Source organism: Poecilia formosa, unplaced genomic scaffold, assembly GCF_000485575.1.
Source record: "Poecilia formosa unplaced genomic scaffold, Poecilia_formosa-5.1.2 Scaffold245, whole genome shotgun sequence".
Classification (NCBI taxonomy): Eukaryota; Metazoa; Chordata; class Actinopteri; order Cyprinodontiformes; family Poeciliidae; genus Poecilia; species Poecilia formosa.
In genome coordinates, this window is record NW_006800184.1 from 758,226 (window position 1) to 779,474 (window position 21,249).

Genomic DNA, 21,249 nt, shown 5'->3' on the forward strand with positions numbered 1-21,249 from the left:
GATTTCTCTTCTAATGACTAATGAGACAATATATTCTTAAATATTTACAAATTATAGTACTTTTTTAACAGTTTACTGAAAGTACAAACAAACGTGTCCGACCACACGCACGTGTTTGGTCTGACAGGGGTCAGATATATATATATATATATATATAATTTTTTGACGCGAATGCTTGTTATATTTACTAATACCTTCTACCTCCTCTCTGGAAACTCTCAGAATGCTATGTGGGTGGCGTGTGACCTCAGTGTATTTGGATCCATAAACATCCTCGATGACTCAGAGCTAGTTGTACCTGACAGTCAACGCGCAGGGTAAAATACCTACACGTTCTCCAGCTAACAACACTCCGAATCGGCAGATTTCTTCAGTCAACCTTCAGCGCACTCGGAATAAGTTACAAAACAGGACAAAATGGCTCTCCGGAGATACTTAGATCGTTGATTTAGGCCGGCGTTTATATTAGCTTAAAATAACTTCTTAATTTGCCCTGCCGACAGTTTGCTACTTTAGCTTACCAAGCTAATTAGCTAGGTCTTAGCTGTCTGCTTTAGCCAGCTGTTCTAAATAAACTGTGAAGGGCAGTTTCTTAGTGACAGCTTAGCTGTTTCTTTCCTGGTATCAAAACTAAACGAGAAGAAAAGGTAAGATGTGGTTTGTGACTATAACTGCGCCTGGTTATATGTAAAAGTCTTTTGCATTTGACGTTAACGTTTAACGTTAGCCTAATATAACTGTCAAACGTTTTGTTTATGTCCCTGGGTGATTCCGTGTACGCTGAGGTGTGTTTTTATAATGCACAGCTTTATTTATTTAAACGGTTTTTCCACATTATTTTGTGGCATGAGAGTTGATTTCAGCCCAACAGAGGCACTTTGAGTGATGAGGTCATGTTTTTTTTCCGCTCATGTTCACCTGTAAGCAGGTTAAACTGCTCACACGGAAGGGAAGTTTGGCATTTTTCCAAAGATCCTAACAATCTGAAACAGGCTCACTTGATAGTTTTCTCCCACTAAAGGACAATTCTGTCAGATTTAAAATGAAAGTGAAAGTAAGACTCGGCCACCTTCATCTGCAGAAAACGTGCTCAACCTCAGAAACCTTTGAATGATGAATTGAATAGTTGTTGAGTGAGAGAACATATATTTTCCCTCAAAGGCTATATTAATCGGAGTTTTGTTGTTGTTGCATATTTATGGTAAATTGAAAAAACAAAAAACATCAGTCAGATTAAATGGGACGCTTCAGTGAACACAAATCTTCCATTGTTGCTGCGGATTCTCTAATAACATGTACTCTGGGATGTTCTAACTCACATCCTTTGATCTCCCACCTCTAGCTCCTCAACTAGAGGTGGGAATTCATCGTATTGACTATCATTTATCGTGAACAACTTTTTATCACAATAAGAATTTTGATTTATTGTTGTCATGATGAATTTCAGTTATTGATTGTAAATAATAAATGAAATTGTATGTATGCTCAAAAATGTTATTTTTGCTGTTTTCTCTGTAGTTTGTTTTCATGAGACCATCAATATCAGTGGTTTCAAAAACATGATTATTAAATGCAGCGTTTTGCAGTCACAGCCAAACAATTACCTATAAAATGAGTAATAGTTTTTTCTATCATAATCTTTGTTACCACAATAGTACTACAAAATACCGCACTAAAATCCTAAGTCCATGTCACCCACCCTTATCCCCAGCCCTTGTCTTGCATGTTTTAGATGTTTCCCCACTTCAGCACAACTGATTGGGTGATTGCATAATCTCCTCAGTTTGCTTCAAATTGCTACAGAATTAGTCACCCATTCATTTAAGCCAGGTATGCAGCAGCCTCTCTTCTGATTGGAGCAGCTTCTCCTCCTATTTACAAGTGGCTCTTGGAACTGACCCAGGTTATGGTTCAGTGACTCGTATCCCAGGGATGCTTAATAATTTCATTCAAAGGCAACCGATCGATGCCTTTCATAATGTTGTGAACCATTTGACTCTGAAGGGTCAGAGTGCATTTTATATGAGGGCATCTGAGTAAAAGGAGGGTGAATACCTGCTCCAAAAACAAGATCAGATTTTTGTTTGTTAAAACAATGTGAAGACCTTTTTCTTCCACTTTACAATTTTGCACTACTTTATTACTGATCTATCGCAATCTATGCAAAATGTGAGAAACTTTCCAGGAGTGTACTCTTTATAGCTGTTGGACGGTGTACGTGTTTCTCTAAATCATACATACACAGAGTCTGCACTGAAAGTGAGTGAAGGCTCTTATAAGCAAATGAATTGAGGTGTTTGCACTGTGCCTTACCTGCACTTCTTCCACTGCAGTAATACTTTCCTAAGTTGTGGATATTTATCGGCCTGTCTTTTGCCTCTGCCTCTGTAGAGATGGTGCAGCCACAGCCGGACGGCCCCATGCAGTGGGACATGTCTGGAGAGGACAGCGGAGGGACCCTCAGGGTCCCACCAGAGCTCGCTGGCAATGAAGTGGTGACCAGACTGTTGGGCGACAACCAGCAGCTCCGAGGTATTGACTTACAAAAAAATAAAAACGTTTTGTAAAAAAAAAAAAAAAGAAAAACTGATGATGAAAAAAGCAGTTTTCTGTATCCAAGATATTTCCACGATTTGTCCTGTCAGCTTCATCTTGTTCTCTTGTTCCCATCCATTCTTGTAGTTTATGCTGCAACAGTTTTTTTTTTTTTTTGGATGTTGCCATTTTTTACAGTGTAATGCAAAGGAACAGCATTACTCTGTTCCTGTTGAGAAGTCAACAGTTGCCAAAAATTCCATATACACACAGGAAAAGTGTGAAATCTCGTCATTCAATTAAATTAAAATTCAAAATGCTGTATTTATCCCGAAAGGGAAATTAAAAGCTGCCGTAACTCCTGTCATCTAACTATCCTTCAGTCGTTGTGGATGGCGGTTCTGTGGTTGGGGAGGATCTATGGTAGAATTTGTGTTGCAACATATCTAAAGCAACTTCTGAGAGAAGACTGGTGCTGTATAACAGTCTCATGAGATGCTAACAGCTCAATTTCCACACAAGCAAAGATGATGTTCCACAGCAACATCATCAGTTGTTAGCAAGCTCTGCTAATCCAGCTCATTTGCTTTTGCTGCTTCTCTTTAAGTCTCTGGCTGTACGGTGAGAAAGTTAGAAAAGTTTGTAATTTGATAAATGCTGGACGCAGCTAAAAATAAACAGCCCAGTGACCTGAACCGGAACTGTCACAAGCTTATTGCAGTTCCATATCAAACTCTTCTGATTATTAACAGTAGTAGAGTCAAAGTTGGCTTTTGTAATTGATTGTGCTGGAAGAAGACGTAGACTGAACGTTGGTACGTGTCCGTCCTCCAGAGGCTCTGCGGAGGAGCAACCAGGCTCTGCGTCAGCGCTGCGAAGAGATGGAGGGATGGCAGCGGCGGACCAGGGAGGAGCGGGAATTCCTCAGCTGTCGTTTCCAGGAGGCCCGGGCGCTGGTGGAGAGGCTGGCGCAGGAGAACCACTCTTTGCAGAGCATGGTGAACGGACCAGGCTCGTCGTCCAACCACAGCTACAGCTCGGCCCAGATGGAGGCGTCACCGGGGCTTTCTGCCCGGAACGGCCCGCTGGATGAGCCAAAGGTGGGTGTGCTGCAGACTTACGTCGCTGTGCCTTCATAATCCCACCATTCAGAGAGGCTGTCACACATAACAAGACTCTTTTTGTCTTGTAACATTAAGAGGAAGCTTCTTCTCAACTTGTTTTCTAAATGAAAAGAAATGCTGCATTCTTTAAATATGCAAGGTTTAGATTAATTTTCATCTATGGTGCCTGGAAAAGCGTTTATAGATGGTTCTTATGGTTCCCTTGGTGACTGCATATTGTTTTGTCATCAGCTGTACAGTGTTGCCAACTTGTTGTGTTTTATGAGAGATGGGTCACTTTATTGCTAACTGCTTATGTTCTTTAGTCTGACTAAATCATCGCAGTCTGGATCTTCACAATCGTAGCAATCGTCATTTTTATCTCTGTTGGAAGGTTGTTCAGCCAGTCAGATCTTAAAACTGATTTTCTCCTAACCGACGTCTCTCACTTGTCCTCAGAGATTTGAAAATCAGCCCCTGTAGTTTGGAGGATAACTCTCTAAATGTGTCCTTCATATTCGAGATCACTGTGTCATGTGCAGTTAAAACACGTTTGTGTCCTTATAACACCTGACAGCATCCGAATGCACCTTCAATGTTCCAATCTAATTTTATTCAAAAGCAATGAAACATACTGTGAAAGAATACAAACTTGTTTCAACTGCACATGACTAGGCCTGTCACGATAACAAATTTTGCCGAGCGATTGTCTAAAAAATTATTGCGATAAACGATAATATTGTTTCAAGACCTTTTGACACTGATTTAATGGAAATGATTAATAATGCATGCAATTTCCTGCCATAGATAGATACACTTTATTTTCAAAAGAACACATAACACAGGAACTGATAAACTAAATAAACAAAACAACCAAAAACCAAAATAAAATGGATTCTCAGTCTCCATTAACAAAAATCGTACTTGAATAAAAACTAAACAACATAAAGCCAAAGTGGAAATAAATACTGCATTCAACCAAAAGAGTGCAGATATGAAATCTGTATATTATATTGCCCTTCAGTAATCACTAGATTTAAATAGAGAAGACGGGCACATCCGACTACCTAAAAGTAAATTGAAAAGTAACTGTACATAGTTTTTAATATATATATATATATTTATCACTAAATATAATAATAAAACAATTTATTGCAATATGGAACTGCAATTTGAAATCCTACAAATTATTCAAAGGGACGAGAGAATTACATTTATATCACTAGGTCTGTCACAATATGAAGTTTTGCAGAACAATAATTTGTTCTAAAAATTACTGCAATAAATGAAAAAACTTGATTCCATTTTCATGTAATATAATAATAATTGTACGATGATGAAGAAAAAAAACTAGTAAAAAGAAAAGAAAAACCACAAACAACTGAAACAATAATTGAAAATGGATTATTGAATCTCTGCAAACAAAATTGCCTTTCAAAAAATATGAATCATCAGAATGGAAATTATTGAGCTTATTTAAATTTTTCGTGCAATTAATTGATTGCTTATGTATCAGTTACAGCAAACCAATAAGACACGAGCTCTATTTATTTTACATTACATTTAGAATTCAGTATGAAGAATTTAGTATGTAGGTGTACTGGTGCAGAGTTATCAAAAAAATGTGTAATTCAGTACAGTTATGTCCATATTTAAAGAAAAAAGAAAGAAAGAAAGAAAGAAATGTTCAACACTGTATTTCTGTATTGGATCGGTATCAGCTGATACTGAACCCCAGATATTGATATCGGTCTGAAAAAAATGAATCGGTGCATTCCTAAACTCAATCTAGAATTTTAGACACACATGCTGTAGAGTTACGAGTCTGAAGAAACTGAATTCTATTTTTTTTTTAACAAAGTTGTGTTTTTATGTTTTGTCTTTCAGACTTTAGACCAGTGGGAGAGGAAAAGAGTTGAAGAAACAGAGCAGCAGACACAAACCACACCACATCGCAGCCTGGTAGAGTGTTTCTTTTGTTTGTTCCATTTCACCTCACATGTCTCTTGTCGAAAATGTTCATATCGTTTTAAGGGAGAATCATCAAATAAAAACCTATAAATCAGTTATAACAACTCTACAACGTTTGTCTTCAAACAGTTGTCACAGAGTGCTTCACAAAAAATAGTAATAAGTCTTACAAAGATTGGAGTTTTGTGACCAATCACAGATCTTTAAATTCTTTAAAAAGACTGATCTGCTCATTCCGATTTTAATATTTTTTTCTGTCTGAAACGTCACTAAATATCGCGGCAAAGTCACCTGCTTCTATTACCATCGCATCTCTTTATCTCTCCAGCCTGCAGAGGGTGCCAATGAGTTCCTGCAACTGCTGAAGAGCCACAAAGAAAAAACAGAGGAAGAGATGAGAGAGATGAGAAGAAAAAATGAAGAGTTAAAGAGGGAACGGGACGAGGGAAAAGAAGTGTTGGAGCGACAGCATCGATGCATTGAGCACCTGCGGGCTAAACTGTTCCATACACAGGTAGCACGCTATGCTAACTTCACTTCCTGTCCGCTAACATACAAGTAGACATGAGGTCGCATGTATGAATTTCAGATACAATCCAGAACCATAGAAAATAAAATAATTCATATAAGTGGGTGATATGGACTTAGAATTTTCTCATGACATGTTGAGGTGTTATTGTGATAACGATGAAAATTATGATTTAGAATAAACTGTTCATTATTTTTTAGGCAACTGTATGGCTGTAACATCATAGCACAACATTCATAGCACCACAAAAAATGTTTTTGAAAAACATTCCCAGCTGGCTCAGTCTTTAGTAATCTTTTTAGGAATTGTTTTTTTTATTAATTTTTTTGTTATGTTTTGTGGCCTGAAGGATTGTGTTAATGTTTTGCAGACGAGCAGTAATGAGGAAGCTGTTCAGCTTCGCTCAGAGGCTCAGCACACCTCTGACTGGTAAAACTCAGTCCCACACACGCACACACGCACACACGCACGCGCGCACACACACACACACACACACACACACACAGGTAGAAGATCATTTAAGCTAACGGTGCTAAACTAACTTTAAGCCAAAACCTTATCTTGGTTCTACTAAATGAACTCGTGCTGTACCCTGTTATAACTGCAGGTTATTCTGCTCTTCTAATTAAAGTTCTGTCCTTCCTCCTGCTTAACCAAACCTCTTCCTCTTCCTTATCTTCTTTTGCCTTGTTTGGTTCCTTTTGCCAGCTCTAGTCTGGCTAAACTCACAGAGCAGCTTCAGGCCACACAGGGCAGGTGAGCCTACAGCTCTGTGTGGCTTTTTGTTCCCTCTGCATGTGTCACTGCTTGCCTGTCTGTCTCCAAAATCTGAACTCATTTTGTTTCCTGTGGGTTTTACAAGTAGATCAGACGTGTTGCACTGTATTATTCATCCACTTTGGGGGGTTTTTATGCCATTCCAACAAACCACAAAGGATTTTTACCATGGTAAAAAAGAAGATAATTTACTTCTAAATTATTTTCTGCATCTTTTAATTCAAAGATATTTTATTTGGAATTATTTTTTCATCGAAAAATGCCTTGATTTCAGGAAAATGAGTGTTAAATGGAATAACTAATCAGCAATTTTACTGGTTTATATCAAAAGTTATGCCTACAATAATGCATTTACCATAATTCTAATGTTAGTGCATTTCTGCTTTAGGTATCGGGAGCTGGAGGAGAAACTGGATTACCTGCAAAAGAGCTCCGCTCAACGGGACAGGACAGAAGCTTTGCTCAAACAAAAGGACAAGGATTGTGCCCAGGTCTGCTATAAGGCTTTGCTAATGTTTTAGTAAAACCTTAGATTTATATTTGGTCCTTTAATCTAAAGATTGCCAACTACAGCAGTTGGTAATCTTACAATACCCAGTATACAACTATCTGGAACAGCAGGGGATGGAAAAGCAATTCCACCCGTTTCATCGTTCTGCTCTGTGTGGTAAAGAGTGTCCCTCATTTCCTGGAGACAATAAAGTCTCATAGATTCATGTAAACCCACAACATAACCACTTCAAAATTATCACTACCAATGCTGTCTGAGGCATCCTTTCTGTCTGGTGACCTTCACTCAGTGTTTACCTGACTGTCAGAAGCAGCAGCAACTGTTTCTAACACTGTTTCTTCACTCATGACTAGAAATTTTGGGAGATCAGCCAATACTTACTTGTGAATCTTATCTCCGCAAAGGTCTGAAAATCATTCCTTGTCCCCTTTTTGATCTGTCGTAAGAGAGGGCTGACTGGCCCACCAAGTGCCGTTAACAATAGACACCCCAGTTTTGTCAACTTGGCAACTTTTCAGACCAAAAAAAATCTGTATGGTCAAACTCGGAATTGGCAGGTTAGGGTTACATCTCCTCTGCCTGTTATTCATCAGTTCCTGGTCTGAAAAGTCGTTAGCCACATGTCTTTAAATTTTGTTTTGGCAGGGCTATTTAAGCTTGTATATTCTATGTAGCTTTCTTTTGTCATGGGACTTTACTGTTACGCAAAACTTGGAGTCATGTGCAGACATCTTTTATTGTATTATTTGACTCAAGGCGGTTGCAGCTACCAGTAATAACCGCTTAAGCTAGCTTCTTCCTTAAGTGCAAATCTATTGGCAGTTGGCTGAATGATGTTCGTCTTAAGCGTTGACTCACTTCTGTTGTCAACCCATACAATTGATTTGCAATTTACTTTTGTACTTTTCTTTCGTGACACAGGTCTTAAATTTCATCCATACTGGTCTTAAAAAATCTTACATTTGAGTTGATGAAACCTGCAGAAACCCTCTAATCACTTCTTAGTCAAATTATTTCCACAACTAAATGTTTGTTTAGCAAATTACATCCAAAATACTCAATTCCTTCTTGCCTGCCTTTATCTGTGAGGGCATATTTAAAGCTTATTTTCTTCTATTTGCATTCCACCAGTTGGCCAAGGACTGTGAGGCTCTGAAAGCTCAGGCGACGTCGCTGCTAGGCGAACTGAACGAGAGGCAGATCCTCCTGCAGAAGAGCGACGATGAGCGCAAAATGCTGGAGGAGAAGTGAGTCGTCCCGTCGTACCGGCGAGGTTGTGCCCAGTCCGTTTGTCACGAGCCGTTTGTCGTTTCTGCGTTTAGGCTGGTCAGCAAGGTGAAGGCCCTGCAGGCGGCGGAGCGGGAGCTGGAGCAGCAGAGGAAGCAGCATCATGTGACCAACGACAAGCTGCTGCTGCAGGTGCAGAGCCTGGAGAGCGCGCTGAAGTCGGAGAGGCACGTGGTCACAGAGGAGAAGTGGGTTCAGCACACCGTTCCACATGATGAAAATACTTTTGGAAAGACAGTGTGTTTTAAAATCCCCTTTTGTTCTGCTCTTATCAGAAAAAAGCTGTCACAGTTGCAGCATGCCTACACATGTCTGTTCAGAGACTATGATTCCAAACTGAAGAGTGAGGTAAAAACACACTCAGACGTCTTCACCCTCACTAGCTTAGCTGTTCTGACGTCGGGCTCTGCATATCGCTGCAGGGAGGAGACCTTAGCAGCAAGCTAGAGGAGGCAGAGCGGGCGCTGGCCATCAAGCAGGACCTGATCGATAAACTCAAGGAGGAGGTGGAGCAGCAGAAAGGCTCGCTGGAAACCGTCCCTGTCCTCACAGCACAGGTAAAGTCCAAACCGCTGCTCATGTCTTCGCAGTCGGTGGATTTCTGGCAATATCTGCTGATTTTAATCACGGCTCTCTCTCTGCCACACTTCCAACATTTCAGCAGTTGGTCTGTTGCTCTACTAGAGGAAACATAACATTGGATTTGTTTTATGCAAACGTTTGTATTTGTATTCTTCGACATTTGTAACAAGCTACACCAGCAGCTGTAGGATTGTCAGAAAAGATGAGGAGAGAGATGCTTTTCAAAGGCCATCCTTTAAAAAAAAAAAAAATCATCAAGCCACATGAATCGGCAAGGAAGTGGAGATTCTCTAAATGAGAAGATCAAAGTTCAAAGGTTCTTTCACGCTGTACCAGTTGGGAAAAATGTTCAATTTAAAAAAAAAGTTATGATAACGCATTTACCATCTTAAAAATGTAAACAGATTTTTATTTTTTTTTGTAAAGTATAAACGCAGCACCTTGTTCCCTGTTTGCGTTTGTGCCAGGCTGAGATCTACAAGGCAGATTTCCTGGCAGAGCGAGAAGCAAGAGAGAAGCTGAACCAGAAGAAGGAAGAGCTGCAGGAACAGTTCACTCAGGCTCTGGCTGAGATCGATCGGTTGAAGCATGAGCTCACAGCACGGTAACCACACATTCATCAGGATCCGTGTTAATATTAATGTGCTGTATATTTGGACATGCTTCTCATGGAGAATGGAAATCTGTGGTGGTCACAACTCGGAGCATAGCTGCTTATCAAATGCTACTTCAACTGCAGGTGTTGTCAAACAAGCGAGGTTTTTTTGGTTCCGTCTGAAGCTGAAACCTCACGTGGAAAATCACCTCGGTCTGGATCTGCACAGAACCCAGCTTTGACAATAAACGCAATCCAAGATGAAATAATTTCTACCTCAATAGTTCAGAATCTCAGTTTAAAAATGTTTTGAAAGAGTCAAACTTAGATTTCTGTCTGTCTGGGAATTAAACCTAGGTGGGTCTGCACTGTAAATGAAGAATCTTCAATTTAATTCAGTTTTGATTCTAAATACTTTAATAATCCCAAAGGGAAATAATATACTGTAACTCGTACTGTAAAAGTTTACCTAGTCGTAAGTATTGACAGCTGTTGTTAGGAATAGTCTCCATAAGTTGCTGACTGAAGACGCTCAGTTGAAGATTGCTCAAGGTTGTCAATTATGATCTTCAATTCATGGACAGCATCATTTGTTTTTCATCTTCAGTTGTAATAAAGCTGTATGAGTTCTATAGGTTCTTACGCTTCTTTACCTGGGGATCAACAAACGCGTCCATATTTGTAGTTACCTACATATGTGCCAAAAATTCAAAGTAAAATGGGAGTCCCCCATTGTTGTCAAAACCAGATGTTTTTTTTAGTATGCAGCAAAAATAAATTGATCTTTTTTCATTATTATTTATTTAAGGGTCTAACTAGTCACCTCTGTTTCAGTGCACGTTTGGAGCAAATGAAGCTGAAACACATGGATGATTTTCCTGCACGGCCCACTCACATTCCCCCTCAGCAAGGTACAATACATCCAACACACACACACACACGCACAGAATCCTACAGTTTTAAACAGCCTTGTACAGTCAGAGGGAATCCAGAGACTTTAGACATTAAGAAATACAGAATTTTCAGAATGGGTTGTTCTAACAGAATGCTTCTCTGTTAACATTTTGTGGGTAGTTTTCAACTTTTTGGACTATTTGAAGTGCAACAACATTTGTTACTGAACTTTTTTGGGGAAGTTTATATGCAGCAACTTCAACCTTTTTGTAAGAAGAATTTTGTAGCAAAAAAAAGAAAGATTTGAAAAAAAAGTTCATCTTAAACTGCAAATTTTTGAAAAAGGTGCCATAAAATCAGTGATGTTAGGCTGTAACAATCTCAAAAAATCCCCAAAATCCTGGAGGGACTTACTCTGGAAATCTTGATGGGTGCCAGTAGGTTAGCAGGGATCCTGTCCAGTCTGGATTTTTATTTTAGCATTTCCAGATCTGCACAAGTGTGAAAAAGGAGTTTTGGGAAAAAATTTGTTTTTCTGACATTGTATGTTTAGGAGCTCTTAAATGAACCTCAGTCTTGCACATTAAATGTATGTCAAAAGAATGCTTGTCCTGTAGTAAGCTGTGTTAAGATGTTCTCCTCTGCTTCAGTGGTAGGGTTTCCTGGTGCTGGCTTCAACACCGTGCCACCGAACCGGAACCACGTTTTGGCACCGGTCATCGATCCTGCTGCAGCAGCAGCTGCAGATCTGCCTGATTTATGCTGTCCGAAGTGCAACTACCTGGCTCCAGATATGGACACACTGCAGATACATGTCATGGACTGTATACAGTAATGCAGTGGGCAAGCGTAGTTCAATGCACCACAATGCCAACACACGCACACGCACACGCACACACACACACACACACACACACACACACACGTAGTATATTTACTGGTCATCCAGAAAGTATTCACATCCCTTCGTTTTTAAAAAATGTTGCCTGTTGCAGACCAACTCTAAAACCCACCTGAGTAAGGTTTTGTTTTTTCTATAGCTAGACAATTTTTTTACATTTACAAATAATAGTTACATAATATTCACATTCCTTCCTATGGCAGTCAAAACTGAGAGTCTAATTAGTGGAGAGTTTTTTCCAACAAAATTGGAGTTCCCCTGTGCTAACTTCAGAAGACTGAACATGATTTGGAATGGAACACATTTGGCTGCAGAAACCAAGCAATAAACTCAGAGGAATTATCTGTAGACCTTTGGAACTGAATTGTGTCAAAGCAAAAAAAAAAAAAAAAAAAACATTTGAGAAAGGATCATCGCAGATCTTAAAGGACAGTTCCCTTTGTTATTTGGAAATGGACGACATTTTACCCCCAAAAAACCAAGTTTATAGAGACATGCTGAAGACAACTGGAGGCTGGAACTGCTGCCAAAAAAGGCTTCAACAAAATAAAATATCAAACAATGGCTGTGAAAACGTATGTTTCTGTTTATTTAGAAAACTTGACAAATATCTGTAAAATCTTTGTGTAGATTTTATTTATTTTTATTTTTTTTAAAGAGACTTGTACTCAGGTTGGTTTCAGTAGACATTCTGCTAAGGTAAGAAATGTGTGGGGGGGAGGGGGGGACGTGAATACTTTCAGGATCCGTTGTACTTTCTGTGTCCAGCTTTGGGGGAAATGTATTTGGTTATTGCACCTTATTTACTTTCTGTCATACAAGGAGAAATGAAAAGACCTAAGCCCGTTCTGGATCCTGAAGTAAAAACCCTAATATATTAGAATAAGGAGAAAGTGTGTGGAGGCAAATAAAAGGTCATTTGCTAAATTAGAAGATTTTTATTGTATTTCCTCTCCTGCTTCCTGGATTCGGTTTCTACTGGCACCTCTGTCTTTCCTCATGTTTTTTTTTTTTTTTGCCAACACCTGTCCTTTTGTTTCCTTTTACCCCTCTGTCCATTCCCTGATACCACTTGCTGTTTCTCTTTTTCTTTTACATGATTCAACTTTCCCTTTTCCACCATTTTGTCTCTTGTGCAAATGAACAGTAAACATGTTATGAAGTACATGTGTATACTTTGACATCATCATCCAACATATCAGTATTCATTGGACCTAATACTAAAAATGTGACAATTTTTTTAAAAGAAAATGCATGTAGATTTATCTGATGAGCTTTAAAATGATAATGAATATTCAAATGTTTTGGTTGCAAAAGTAGCTTTTTGCATCAACTCAAAACATGTATTATTATGTAGTAGAGATGGATTAACTCTTGTTGGAAAGAAAAGTAACCATTCTCTATGTTCTGTGCCTGTGTTTTGACTGTGCCGCTGCTTTTATCTCTAAACCTGACCCTTAACCCGTCATAACTCCTGCTGTGCCCCTTATCCTGTCTTATCCTTTATCTTTTGACGCCTGCTATTTATCAGTATGAATGTAAGCACATTAAACTTTTTTTTTTCGTATTGTGAGGATATTCTTTGTAATTGTAATTTGTTGCAAGGATTCACGAAATAAATCATTTATTCAATTGTCTGTGTGTTTTAGTGACAGTTTAATGAGCCACTCGGGAGAAACCATTAACGTTTATTCTGAGGGGTCGTAGAAGTCTGGTGTTTTACGTTTCCATTCAAAAATACTTTAGAAGTACCAAAGGTAAATTAAATAATTGGGAATGTTTCCCACGTTACATAACCAGCATTAAAATGTTTCTTTAAAATCCAACTAATTGAAGAAAAGGATGTCTCCGGACCCGCCGGACTGATGGTACAGCTTAACCGTCCTCTTCTGCGACACACGCGCATCGATTTTTTTTCCGGCTCAACCTGGAGGCAGAAATCCCTGTTTAATTTCAAAATAAAAGACCCTCTGCCTTGTTTATTACCAACTCTACCTTTATTATAACATTTGGCTATGATATAAGATAACGCGCAAATGTAGTTTACCACACTTAAAAGTTTTAAATACAACTGTGCATTTTCTAACTTTTTATTTTAAAGTCTATGGTCTATCAGGAAGTTAAACGGACTTTATTTTGGTAACGCGGGTCTCCTAGTCACACAACGGGTACTAGACACTCACCCCATGTTGCGTCTTTGCACATCGGGCCGAGCTGTCCGCCTTGCTTCGTGCTTTAAGACCACTCTGCGGGCAGGCATGTCGGGCTCACCTACCCCACCTCCCTCAGCTGAGACTGAGGGTTCCGGGGGGTGTTTCCCTCCTGGATACAAGCCATTTAAACCCGAGGACCACGGCTTGGAACGCGGGTTCCGTCTTACATCTTACTCCGAGTTGAAGGGATGAGGATGCAAGGTCCCGCAGGAGGTTCTGCTCAAACTCCTCGCGGGACTGGAGGCGGACCGAGGCGATGGGCCGGGCAAGGCTGGAGACCAGGGTTCTGAGTTCGGCCAACAGTTACCTGGACCCAGGCTTGGTAAGAAACTCCAGCACCAGCCCCTGTGCTCCGAGCTGCCGAACCCGGTAGCTAACCTCAATTAGCTAACGAACAGTTGCTAATACTATTAGCTTTGAGGACTCGTATGACAGATGATGTGGACCATTCACAGTAGAGAAAGTTTTACAAATCATATAACCTTATTGTAATGCAAATATAAAATGAGCGCGTGTAAACCAGAACAATAGTTCCCTGAGCTGTTAAATTACTACACAAGGTAAATGATTCAGCAGAAATATCTGTAATGCTTCAAGTACGAAGTTCACCAATACTCATTCCAAGGAGTTACAATATATGCACTATTACTCCTGAAATATGACCAATGAATGTTGCTGCTGTATAAATCCACTTCAGCTAAGTCGAGCTGCTAATGGAGAAAACTTGCATGTCTCTTTGTATTTATTCCAGGTATTGGGATGGACAGTTGTGTGACTCCATTGAGGCATGGAGGTCTCTCTCTGGTCCAGACCACTGATTTCTTCTACCCTCTGGTAGAAGATCCATATATGATGGTAAGTTTTTGTTGTGGATTTTTTTTTCTACACGGCAGAAGTTATTAAAAACTCTTACAAATTTAGTATGAAAACATATCTAAAACTAGATTTGGACAATTATTAGTTCATCAGTCAAATGTGGCTTCAGACAGACAGCAGATTATTGAACACACCGACTTGACATGGGTGAGTATCCACATAAAAGCAACAAGTTAGAAAGTTTAGTATGTTAGCTCACTGCCAAAGAGGGCAGAGAACAGTGGCTATTTTTGGATTAAACTGGGGAGGGTTGGAAAGATAAAAGACAAATAATTTAATTAATATTCAACTCGCTGAACAGAGAACTAACATTGTTAACATCAAGCAAATGAATATATTTAACTTTTTCTTCACAGTGACAAAAACCACTGAATGTGGACTTTAATAACTACATTAAAGCAATGAATTTAAAAGGCTGCAACTAAATTCTGAAAGATTCACACAACTTCCTCCAGGTCCGCACAGATATGACCTGCTTGTTCCTTGTCAGATTTCCCAAGGTTTTGACGTTCTGTCCAAATTTTCTTTCTGTTTAAATAATCCAATTTTTATAGTAATAAGAACATAAACTGTAATATTTGATACTATTTGTCGATTCAACAAGTGACGTGTTTTTAGCACAATATGTGAATAGCCATGTCTGAAAGTGAAAAGTTTGAGGTGCTTAAGAATCAGACAAAAAGCATTCTTCTGAAAATGAGAGACGATAATGAGATTGAAAAAAATATGACACCAAATTATTTAAATAGTATAAAAGCAGTCAGAATCTGAATATGAAATGAGCTTCCATTGTTTGCTGTGGGTTAAATCTGCAGTAGTAGCTGTACAACGGGTCACCGTGAAAGGTTTCTAGACTTTTATAGAGACTGACAGGATGATCAGTAAAACCCTCCAAGAGTCGTTTCTGCTCTGTGACTCGATTTCTGCTCGTAGTGACTTCAACTTATAAATGATTGATGCGACTAAATGTTAATGACTAACCGCGTCAGCTTAACTATCACCAAGGGTTTTAATGGTGATTGTGTGCACTTTGAAGTTTAACTACGCCCATCGTTGCATTAAAGAAAACACGCTAGCAAACTGAATGTTATATTTGAGAGGGGAACGTGAGCAGAACGAAAGAAAATTCACGTCGTGGTTCAAATGTCCAGAATTATTAGAGAGCGGAAGCTTTGGGTGCAAGCTTAGCCAGTTTTCTTTTTTATTTGGCTCCAAAGCTCTGTGTTTCTAATTTCTCTATAGATAGGTGGCTGAAACACACACACTGTGGCAGCGACTCGGTCATGAGTTCTGTCATATGTTACCACATCCCCCCTCAGAGCCTCATGAAGCAGCAGGGTGGTGAAAATTCTTGCCTAATGAAAACATCTAAGAGGTTTTTAAGCAGTTTGCAATAACTGACACTAAATGAAGCATTCAGCCATTGTTTTGCAGGGTTAAGATTTACTAAAAGACATCAGACTTTAAACTAAATCTACATTCACCGTTTACAGCTCAGCTTCTGTACCAACCAGCCCTTTTAAATGGATTTCCACTCTTTTTTTTTGTAATGCATTCACTTTCCATTTTCTGATTTCTTTTTAAGAATGATGATCTATAAGAGGAGCATTTAAAATTTTTAGTAGTCCTGCCATGAGTGATCAGTATGCCTAGTTAAACCTAGAAATAAAGGAACTTTTCAAAAATGTTCTAATTTGCTGAATATAAATGAATCAAACCCTGATAATTTTAGAACTTTGACCTTTTAAAGACCATATGCCTAAACAACTCCAGTTTTTCTTGAAAAAATGTTCCCAAAATTAAATTCACTAACTTTTTAGCGCAGGTACCTTTACGCAAAATATTGTCTGTTGCAGATTTATTTCAGGAGGAATTGTTGCAGAAGACGGTAGAAAGTTGTGATGTTTTGCCACAAGACTATGATGGTTTTTTAGGGCCATTGTAAATAAAATAATAAAAAAAAAAATTCATTTTTTTTTTAGTGGATATTTACTAAGAAGTTTTGTGAGTAGTCTCAGGAACACTCTAGAAAAAACAAGGACATTTCTGAGTTTGGAAAGTTGAAAATCTCCGAGAAAAAAAAAAACTAAGAAATTTAGAGATCTTCTTGGGGGGGTAACATGATGGACGTTTTTTCCAAGACACCTCCATTTTTTGGGGGGGAATATATTTATTAACTAAATTCAGGTTCTGATCTTCCAAAACTAGCTTGATCCTTCAGTTTTTGTGTGACGGTCCCGATGTCGCTCATTTGTTGTCCTCGCCGTGTCCCAGGGAAGGATAGCGTGTGCGAATGTCCTCAGTGACCTCTACGCCATGGGCATCACGGAGTGCGACAACATGCTGATGCTGCTGAGCCTCAGTCAGAAGATGAATGAAAAGGTAGCAACATATTCTATTTGTTTTGTAACTAATGAGCGCTGTCGCCAGTAAATCGTAAGTGGCAGCGTAACTGGTCCATAACTGGTCCACAACGCAACTGGGGTTGCGTTGTGTTTCCTTCACCGCTGACCTTTAGGTTTTTGTTCGTCTGCCCACAGGATCGAGAGCGAGTGACGCCGCTGATGATCAAAGGTTTCCGGGACGCAGCGGAGGAGGGAGGGACGTCGGTGACGGGGGGCCAGACGGTGATCAACCCCTGGATCATCGTTGGGGGTGTAGCATCAGTCGTCTGCCAGCCCAATGAGTTCATCATGTGAGTCAGACATGATGCAACACGTTCACATTTCCACCTTCATCTTCCTGTTAACGTGGAAACATTCCGTGTCTGTCACTCCTTCCATCTTCACTCTCATACTTTCTTCTTTTTCTTCCTCTCTTTGTGTCTTTCATTCCTTCTGTTTGTTCTTCCTTCTGAATGCTTTCCCTCAACACCTCAGAGTTGACTGAATCTCATTATTGATTCCTGATTGGGAAGATGGATTGTTTGAAAAAACACTTTCTGCAAGATTTATTGAAGTTAAAAAAATATTTAATTTAATTTAATTTAGAAATAAAATTCTAAATGAATTTCATAAATGATAATGTAATCCCCTGCAGGTTTCTCTCTGAGTTTGCATGTTGGCAGGATTATAATTTATTTTACCAAACATTGCTGGCAACATCATTCTCTTGGGTTAGAAGAATCCTCTTTCCTTTTGGCACAAAGAACTATGAACACAGTTGAACAGTTGAGTTTTTAATAAAAAAAAAAAAGTAAATATGCTTGATGTTTGTGTTTGTGTCCCAGGCCCGATGGAGCGGTACCAGGTGACGTCCTGGTTCTGACCAAACCCCTGGGGACCCGAGTGGCTGTAAACGCCCACCAGTGGCTCGATCAGGTTCACCACTCACTTTAATACTGCTTTATTTTTATTCTTGTCTATTTAATTTTAAGCTGTATTCTACCAGCTTTGGAAGATCTGAAGCCAATCTCACCCAGTGATCTTATCTACATCCACAAAGATCTGAAAATCAGCCGCTGTCCCTGTTCGCAAAAGACAACAGGAACTATCGTTGCCAAAGTTACCAACTGGGCGACTTTTCAGACAAAAATATGAATATCGGAGAAAATCTGAATGGGCAGGTCAGACTTTTTAAACACTGCTGATTGATCAGAAAACTGCAAACAGTGCACCCCTAGTCTTTTACTAGCACTAGGACCCCTAGTCTCAGTCCTGGGGTTTCTGCAGTCAGAATGACTGATCCCCTGAAACGGACCCTCGTTCTGACAAAAGGCTCCAGTCAGAACTGAACCCAGCTGAAAATTAAAACTGTCTGTAGAAATTTTCCCTATTCCTAAACCTGCCTGTTTTTTTTTTCCTGCTTCATCAGCCTGAAAAGTGGAACAGGATCAAGCTTGTTGTCACCAAAGAGGAGGTCAAAGAGGCATATTATGAAGCCATGTTCTCCATGGCAACGCTAAACCGAACAGGTACAACTCCTCCAACCCTCTGTGATTTTTTTTCAGACTAGATTCATGTCTATCTGGGATTCAGATCCATGTTAGTTGTCAGAGTTACCAAAGTGTAACTAACGTAACTAACCCGTTCTTTCGTTTCTCCTGCAGCGGCGAGCCTAATGCACAAGTACCAGGCTCACGCCGCCACGGATGTGACCGGTTTCGGTTTGCTGGGTCACGCCAACAACCTGGCAGAGCAGCAGAAAAACGAGGTGGCCTTCGTTATCCACAACCTGCCCATCATAGCCAAGATGAGTGCCATCAGTAAGGCCTGTGGGAACCTGTTCAACCTGCTGCAGGGCAGATCGGCAGAAACCTCCGGTAAGAGGATGATCTGCAGGGCTGCTAGGCTGAGAAAGTAGATCTGGGTAGACTTTTCTCTGGTTTTCACATCCTCACCTTTGTAGCTCATTGGTAATTTCTGAATGAGAAGCTAGTGCTGCTCCACCATGCAGCTCGGCTGAATGAGCGATATTAAGGTGAAACTTAAGGAGCTCGAGTCCGTATAAATAGAACCTCATAAGGTGTATTTTTCATCATGCTCTGTTTAGACCGTTTCTCTTTCTCTGGTGTTGCTCCGCCATCTTTGTTTCTGTATGAGCTGGCTTCCCTTAGGGATCACCAGCGTCGGCCTCTTCTGGATGGAGGCTAAACTACAACACTAAAAGAAGCTCCAAGTGGATGTTACTAGTAAATTGATAGGAACTCATTTTAATCTAATAAATTATTGATTTACAATTAGTTGTAGGTTGATTGTTTGCATCTCTATTTCAGACTTCTTTTTTTTATTGTTTTTTATACTTTTAACACAAAATGGAATTATGTTTAAATAAGCAGAGAAAGTTTAGAAAATAAATAAAACTTTAAACTTTCGAGATCACCTCAGAATGAAAAGTCTGAATGCTTGTAAAAACAACAGAAATCTATGATGAGTGAATCCAGATGTTAACCCCAAGCCTCTCCCCAACAGGTGGGCTGCTGGTGTGCTTACCCAGAGAGCAGGCGGCCAAGTTCTGTTCAGAGATGAAGAGCCTGAACGCGGCTCAGGGCGCCTCAAACGGAGCCTGGATCATCGGCATCGTTGAAAAAGGCGACCGGCGGGCGCGCATCATCGACAAGCCGCGCATCATCGAGGTGCCGGCCCGAGGAAGCCAGGCGGCCAATCAAGACAACAGCACCGCCAACCCCGACCCAAGCAGCAATTTGGCTTAGACGGCGCCACTGCAATCTCTGACACTACCCTGGAGTGAGTGTGTGTGTGTGGTGTGTGCGCGTGTGTGGGTGTTTATATGGAATTGTTCATCTGGTGAAAGGTTATGAATCAAAATGACCGTCATCTGTTGAAACGAGGCGACATTTTACCTTTGATATGATCAACTATGGGTTCTTTCTAACCCCATTCCTTTGCTTTCTAGCAGAACGCCTCTTGTTATGTCTTAATCTGCTTTATTTAATTTCGGGGATGTATTCAGATGGGATGTTGTTAAACGAGCGTTGTGAAGAATCGACAGACTAATCCTGGCACCTGGTTCTGTCCGCTGTGCTCACTGGAAGGCTTGAGCAGCTTCCTCAGGACAGCTGGGCAGAGTCCAGGATTCCTGCCTCCGACAGCTGATTGGCCGTCCATCAGAGTCCTTTCCTCTCTTCCTGTTTTATGAAGCTCTGCACTTTAAACCCGAAGCACAGGGACAGGCAGAGCGGATGTTTCCGTTGGATTAGAGGAGGGACTGAAACTGCTGGAGGTATAAAGCTGTTTGTCTGTGGATTTTTCTGCATTTCATACTCAATAAAACCACCAAAACTCTGTTTGGCTGTTTTTGTTGAAAAGATTGACAGATTTAAAAGTAAAACTGAAGTTAAAACACTGTTCTGGAAAGTATAAATATATTCCATGTCTGGATAGATTTGAAAATGATCAAAATATGCAGCAATGATTGTTTTTGCAGACTTTATTCTCTGCCATGTATAAATATTTTATCCATCCATAAAACATCATTTTTGTCATCCTTAAAACATGTTTTTTTGTTTTCTTCTGGTCTCATATTTATAGCCTTGGCTTGACAGACAATTCTGCAATAAATTGAAGTTTTGCATTTACATTTTCAAAATAGGCCAGGAATGAACAGGAAATTGTGGAAAAGTGATGAATATTGATGTGAGGACTCTGTTATTTAGCTGTACTTTGAGCAGAAGCATAAAAACATTCCTAAAGATTTAATATATGAATAGATATAGCATCTTATTTGCCTTGAAAATTTCTATGGATCTTTTGGAAACATTTTGCCAGTTGCTTTTGCTGTGCACAGTGTTGTGGTATACAAGTTCATTACATTACGAGCTTTTTGGTTGAAGGTTGAGGTTCAGTTTTGGTGTTTGAACCTCATATTTTCCAAGTTGAAAACATTTTTTTGTATGAAACCTTGAAATTATGTTTATAAAAGCAAACAAAAAATAGTATTGGATGCAGAAGTAGTAGGTGCTATTTATGAAACAACCTCTCCTGGGTACTTGAACCACAGTTTGAAAACCATGGAT

General features: G+C 39.7%; 2 protein-coding genes across 8 annotated transcripts; both read left to right on the forward strand.

Moving 5' to 3' along the window:
- Positions 1-295: 295 nt before the first annotated feature.
- ikbkg (inhibitor of nuclear factor kappa B kinase regulatory subunit gamma) lies at positions 296-13,322 on the forward strand. 7 transcript variants are annotated; one of them, XM_007569758.2, is made up of 16 exons: positions 296-647; positions 2,392-2,532; positions 3,370-3,635; positions 5,526-5,600; positions 5,938-6,123; positions 6,509-6,567; positions 6,847-6,894; positions 7,304-7,406; positions 8,558-8,673; positions 8,749-8,901; positions 8,989-9,061; positions 9,136-9,270; positions 9,763-9,899; positions 10,725-10,801; positions 11,435-11,663; positions 11,696-13,322. In XM_007569758.2, the coding sequence occupies exons 2-15, from the start codon at positions 2,394-2,396 to the stop codon at positions 11,617-11,619; spliced, it is 1,752 nt and encodes a 583-aa protein (XP_007569820.1). In that variant the 5' UTR covers positions 296-647; positions 2,392-2,393; the 3' UTR covers positions 11,620-11,663; positions 11,696-13,322. The 7 variants fall into 7 exon arrangements, with proteins under 7 accessions (XP_007569820.1, XP_007569821.1, XP_016536025.1 ...); XM_007569759.2 differs by having other exon boundaries at positions 11,435-11,657; positions 11,690-13,322; XM_016680539.1 differs by having other exon boundaries at positions 11,435-11,657; positions 11,694-13,322.
- A 515-nt stretch (positions 13,323-13,837) lies between these two features.
- Positions 13,838-20,704, forward strand: sephs3 (selenophosphate synthetase 3). Its single transcript, XM_007569761.2, has 8 exons — positions 13,838-14,220; positions 14,650-14,753; positions 17,049-17,156; positions 17,315-17,469; positions 18,004-18,094; positions 18,588-18,687; positions 18,823-19,035; positions 19,685-20,704. The coding sequence occupies exons 1-8, from the start codon at positions 13,872-13,874 to the stop codon at positions 19,924-19,926; spliced, it is 1,362 nt and encodes a 453-aa protein (XP_007569823.2). The 5' UTR covers positions 13,838-13,871; the 3' UTR covers positions 19,927-20,704.
- The last annotated feature ends 545 nt before the right edge of the window (positions 20,705-21,249 follow it).

What these genes read in the sequence shown, in the direction of transcription:
- ikbkg (XM_007569757.2), top strand. Translation starts at nt 2,394, where the DNA reads ATGGTGCAGCCACAGCCGGACGGCCCCATGCAGTGGGACATGTCTGGA. An exon ending in GCCCGCTGGATGAGCCAAAG is followed by an intron (nt 3,636 to 5,525) that starts GTGGGTGTGCTG and finishes TTTGTCTTTCAG; the next exon opens with ACTTTAGACCAGTGGGAGAG. An exon ending in AAGCATGAGCTCACAGCACG is followed by an intron (nt 9,900 to 10,724) that starts GTAACCACACAT and finishes CCTCTGTTTCAG; the next exon opens with TGCACGTTTGGAGCAAATGA.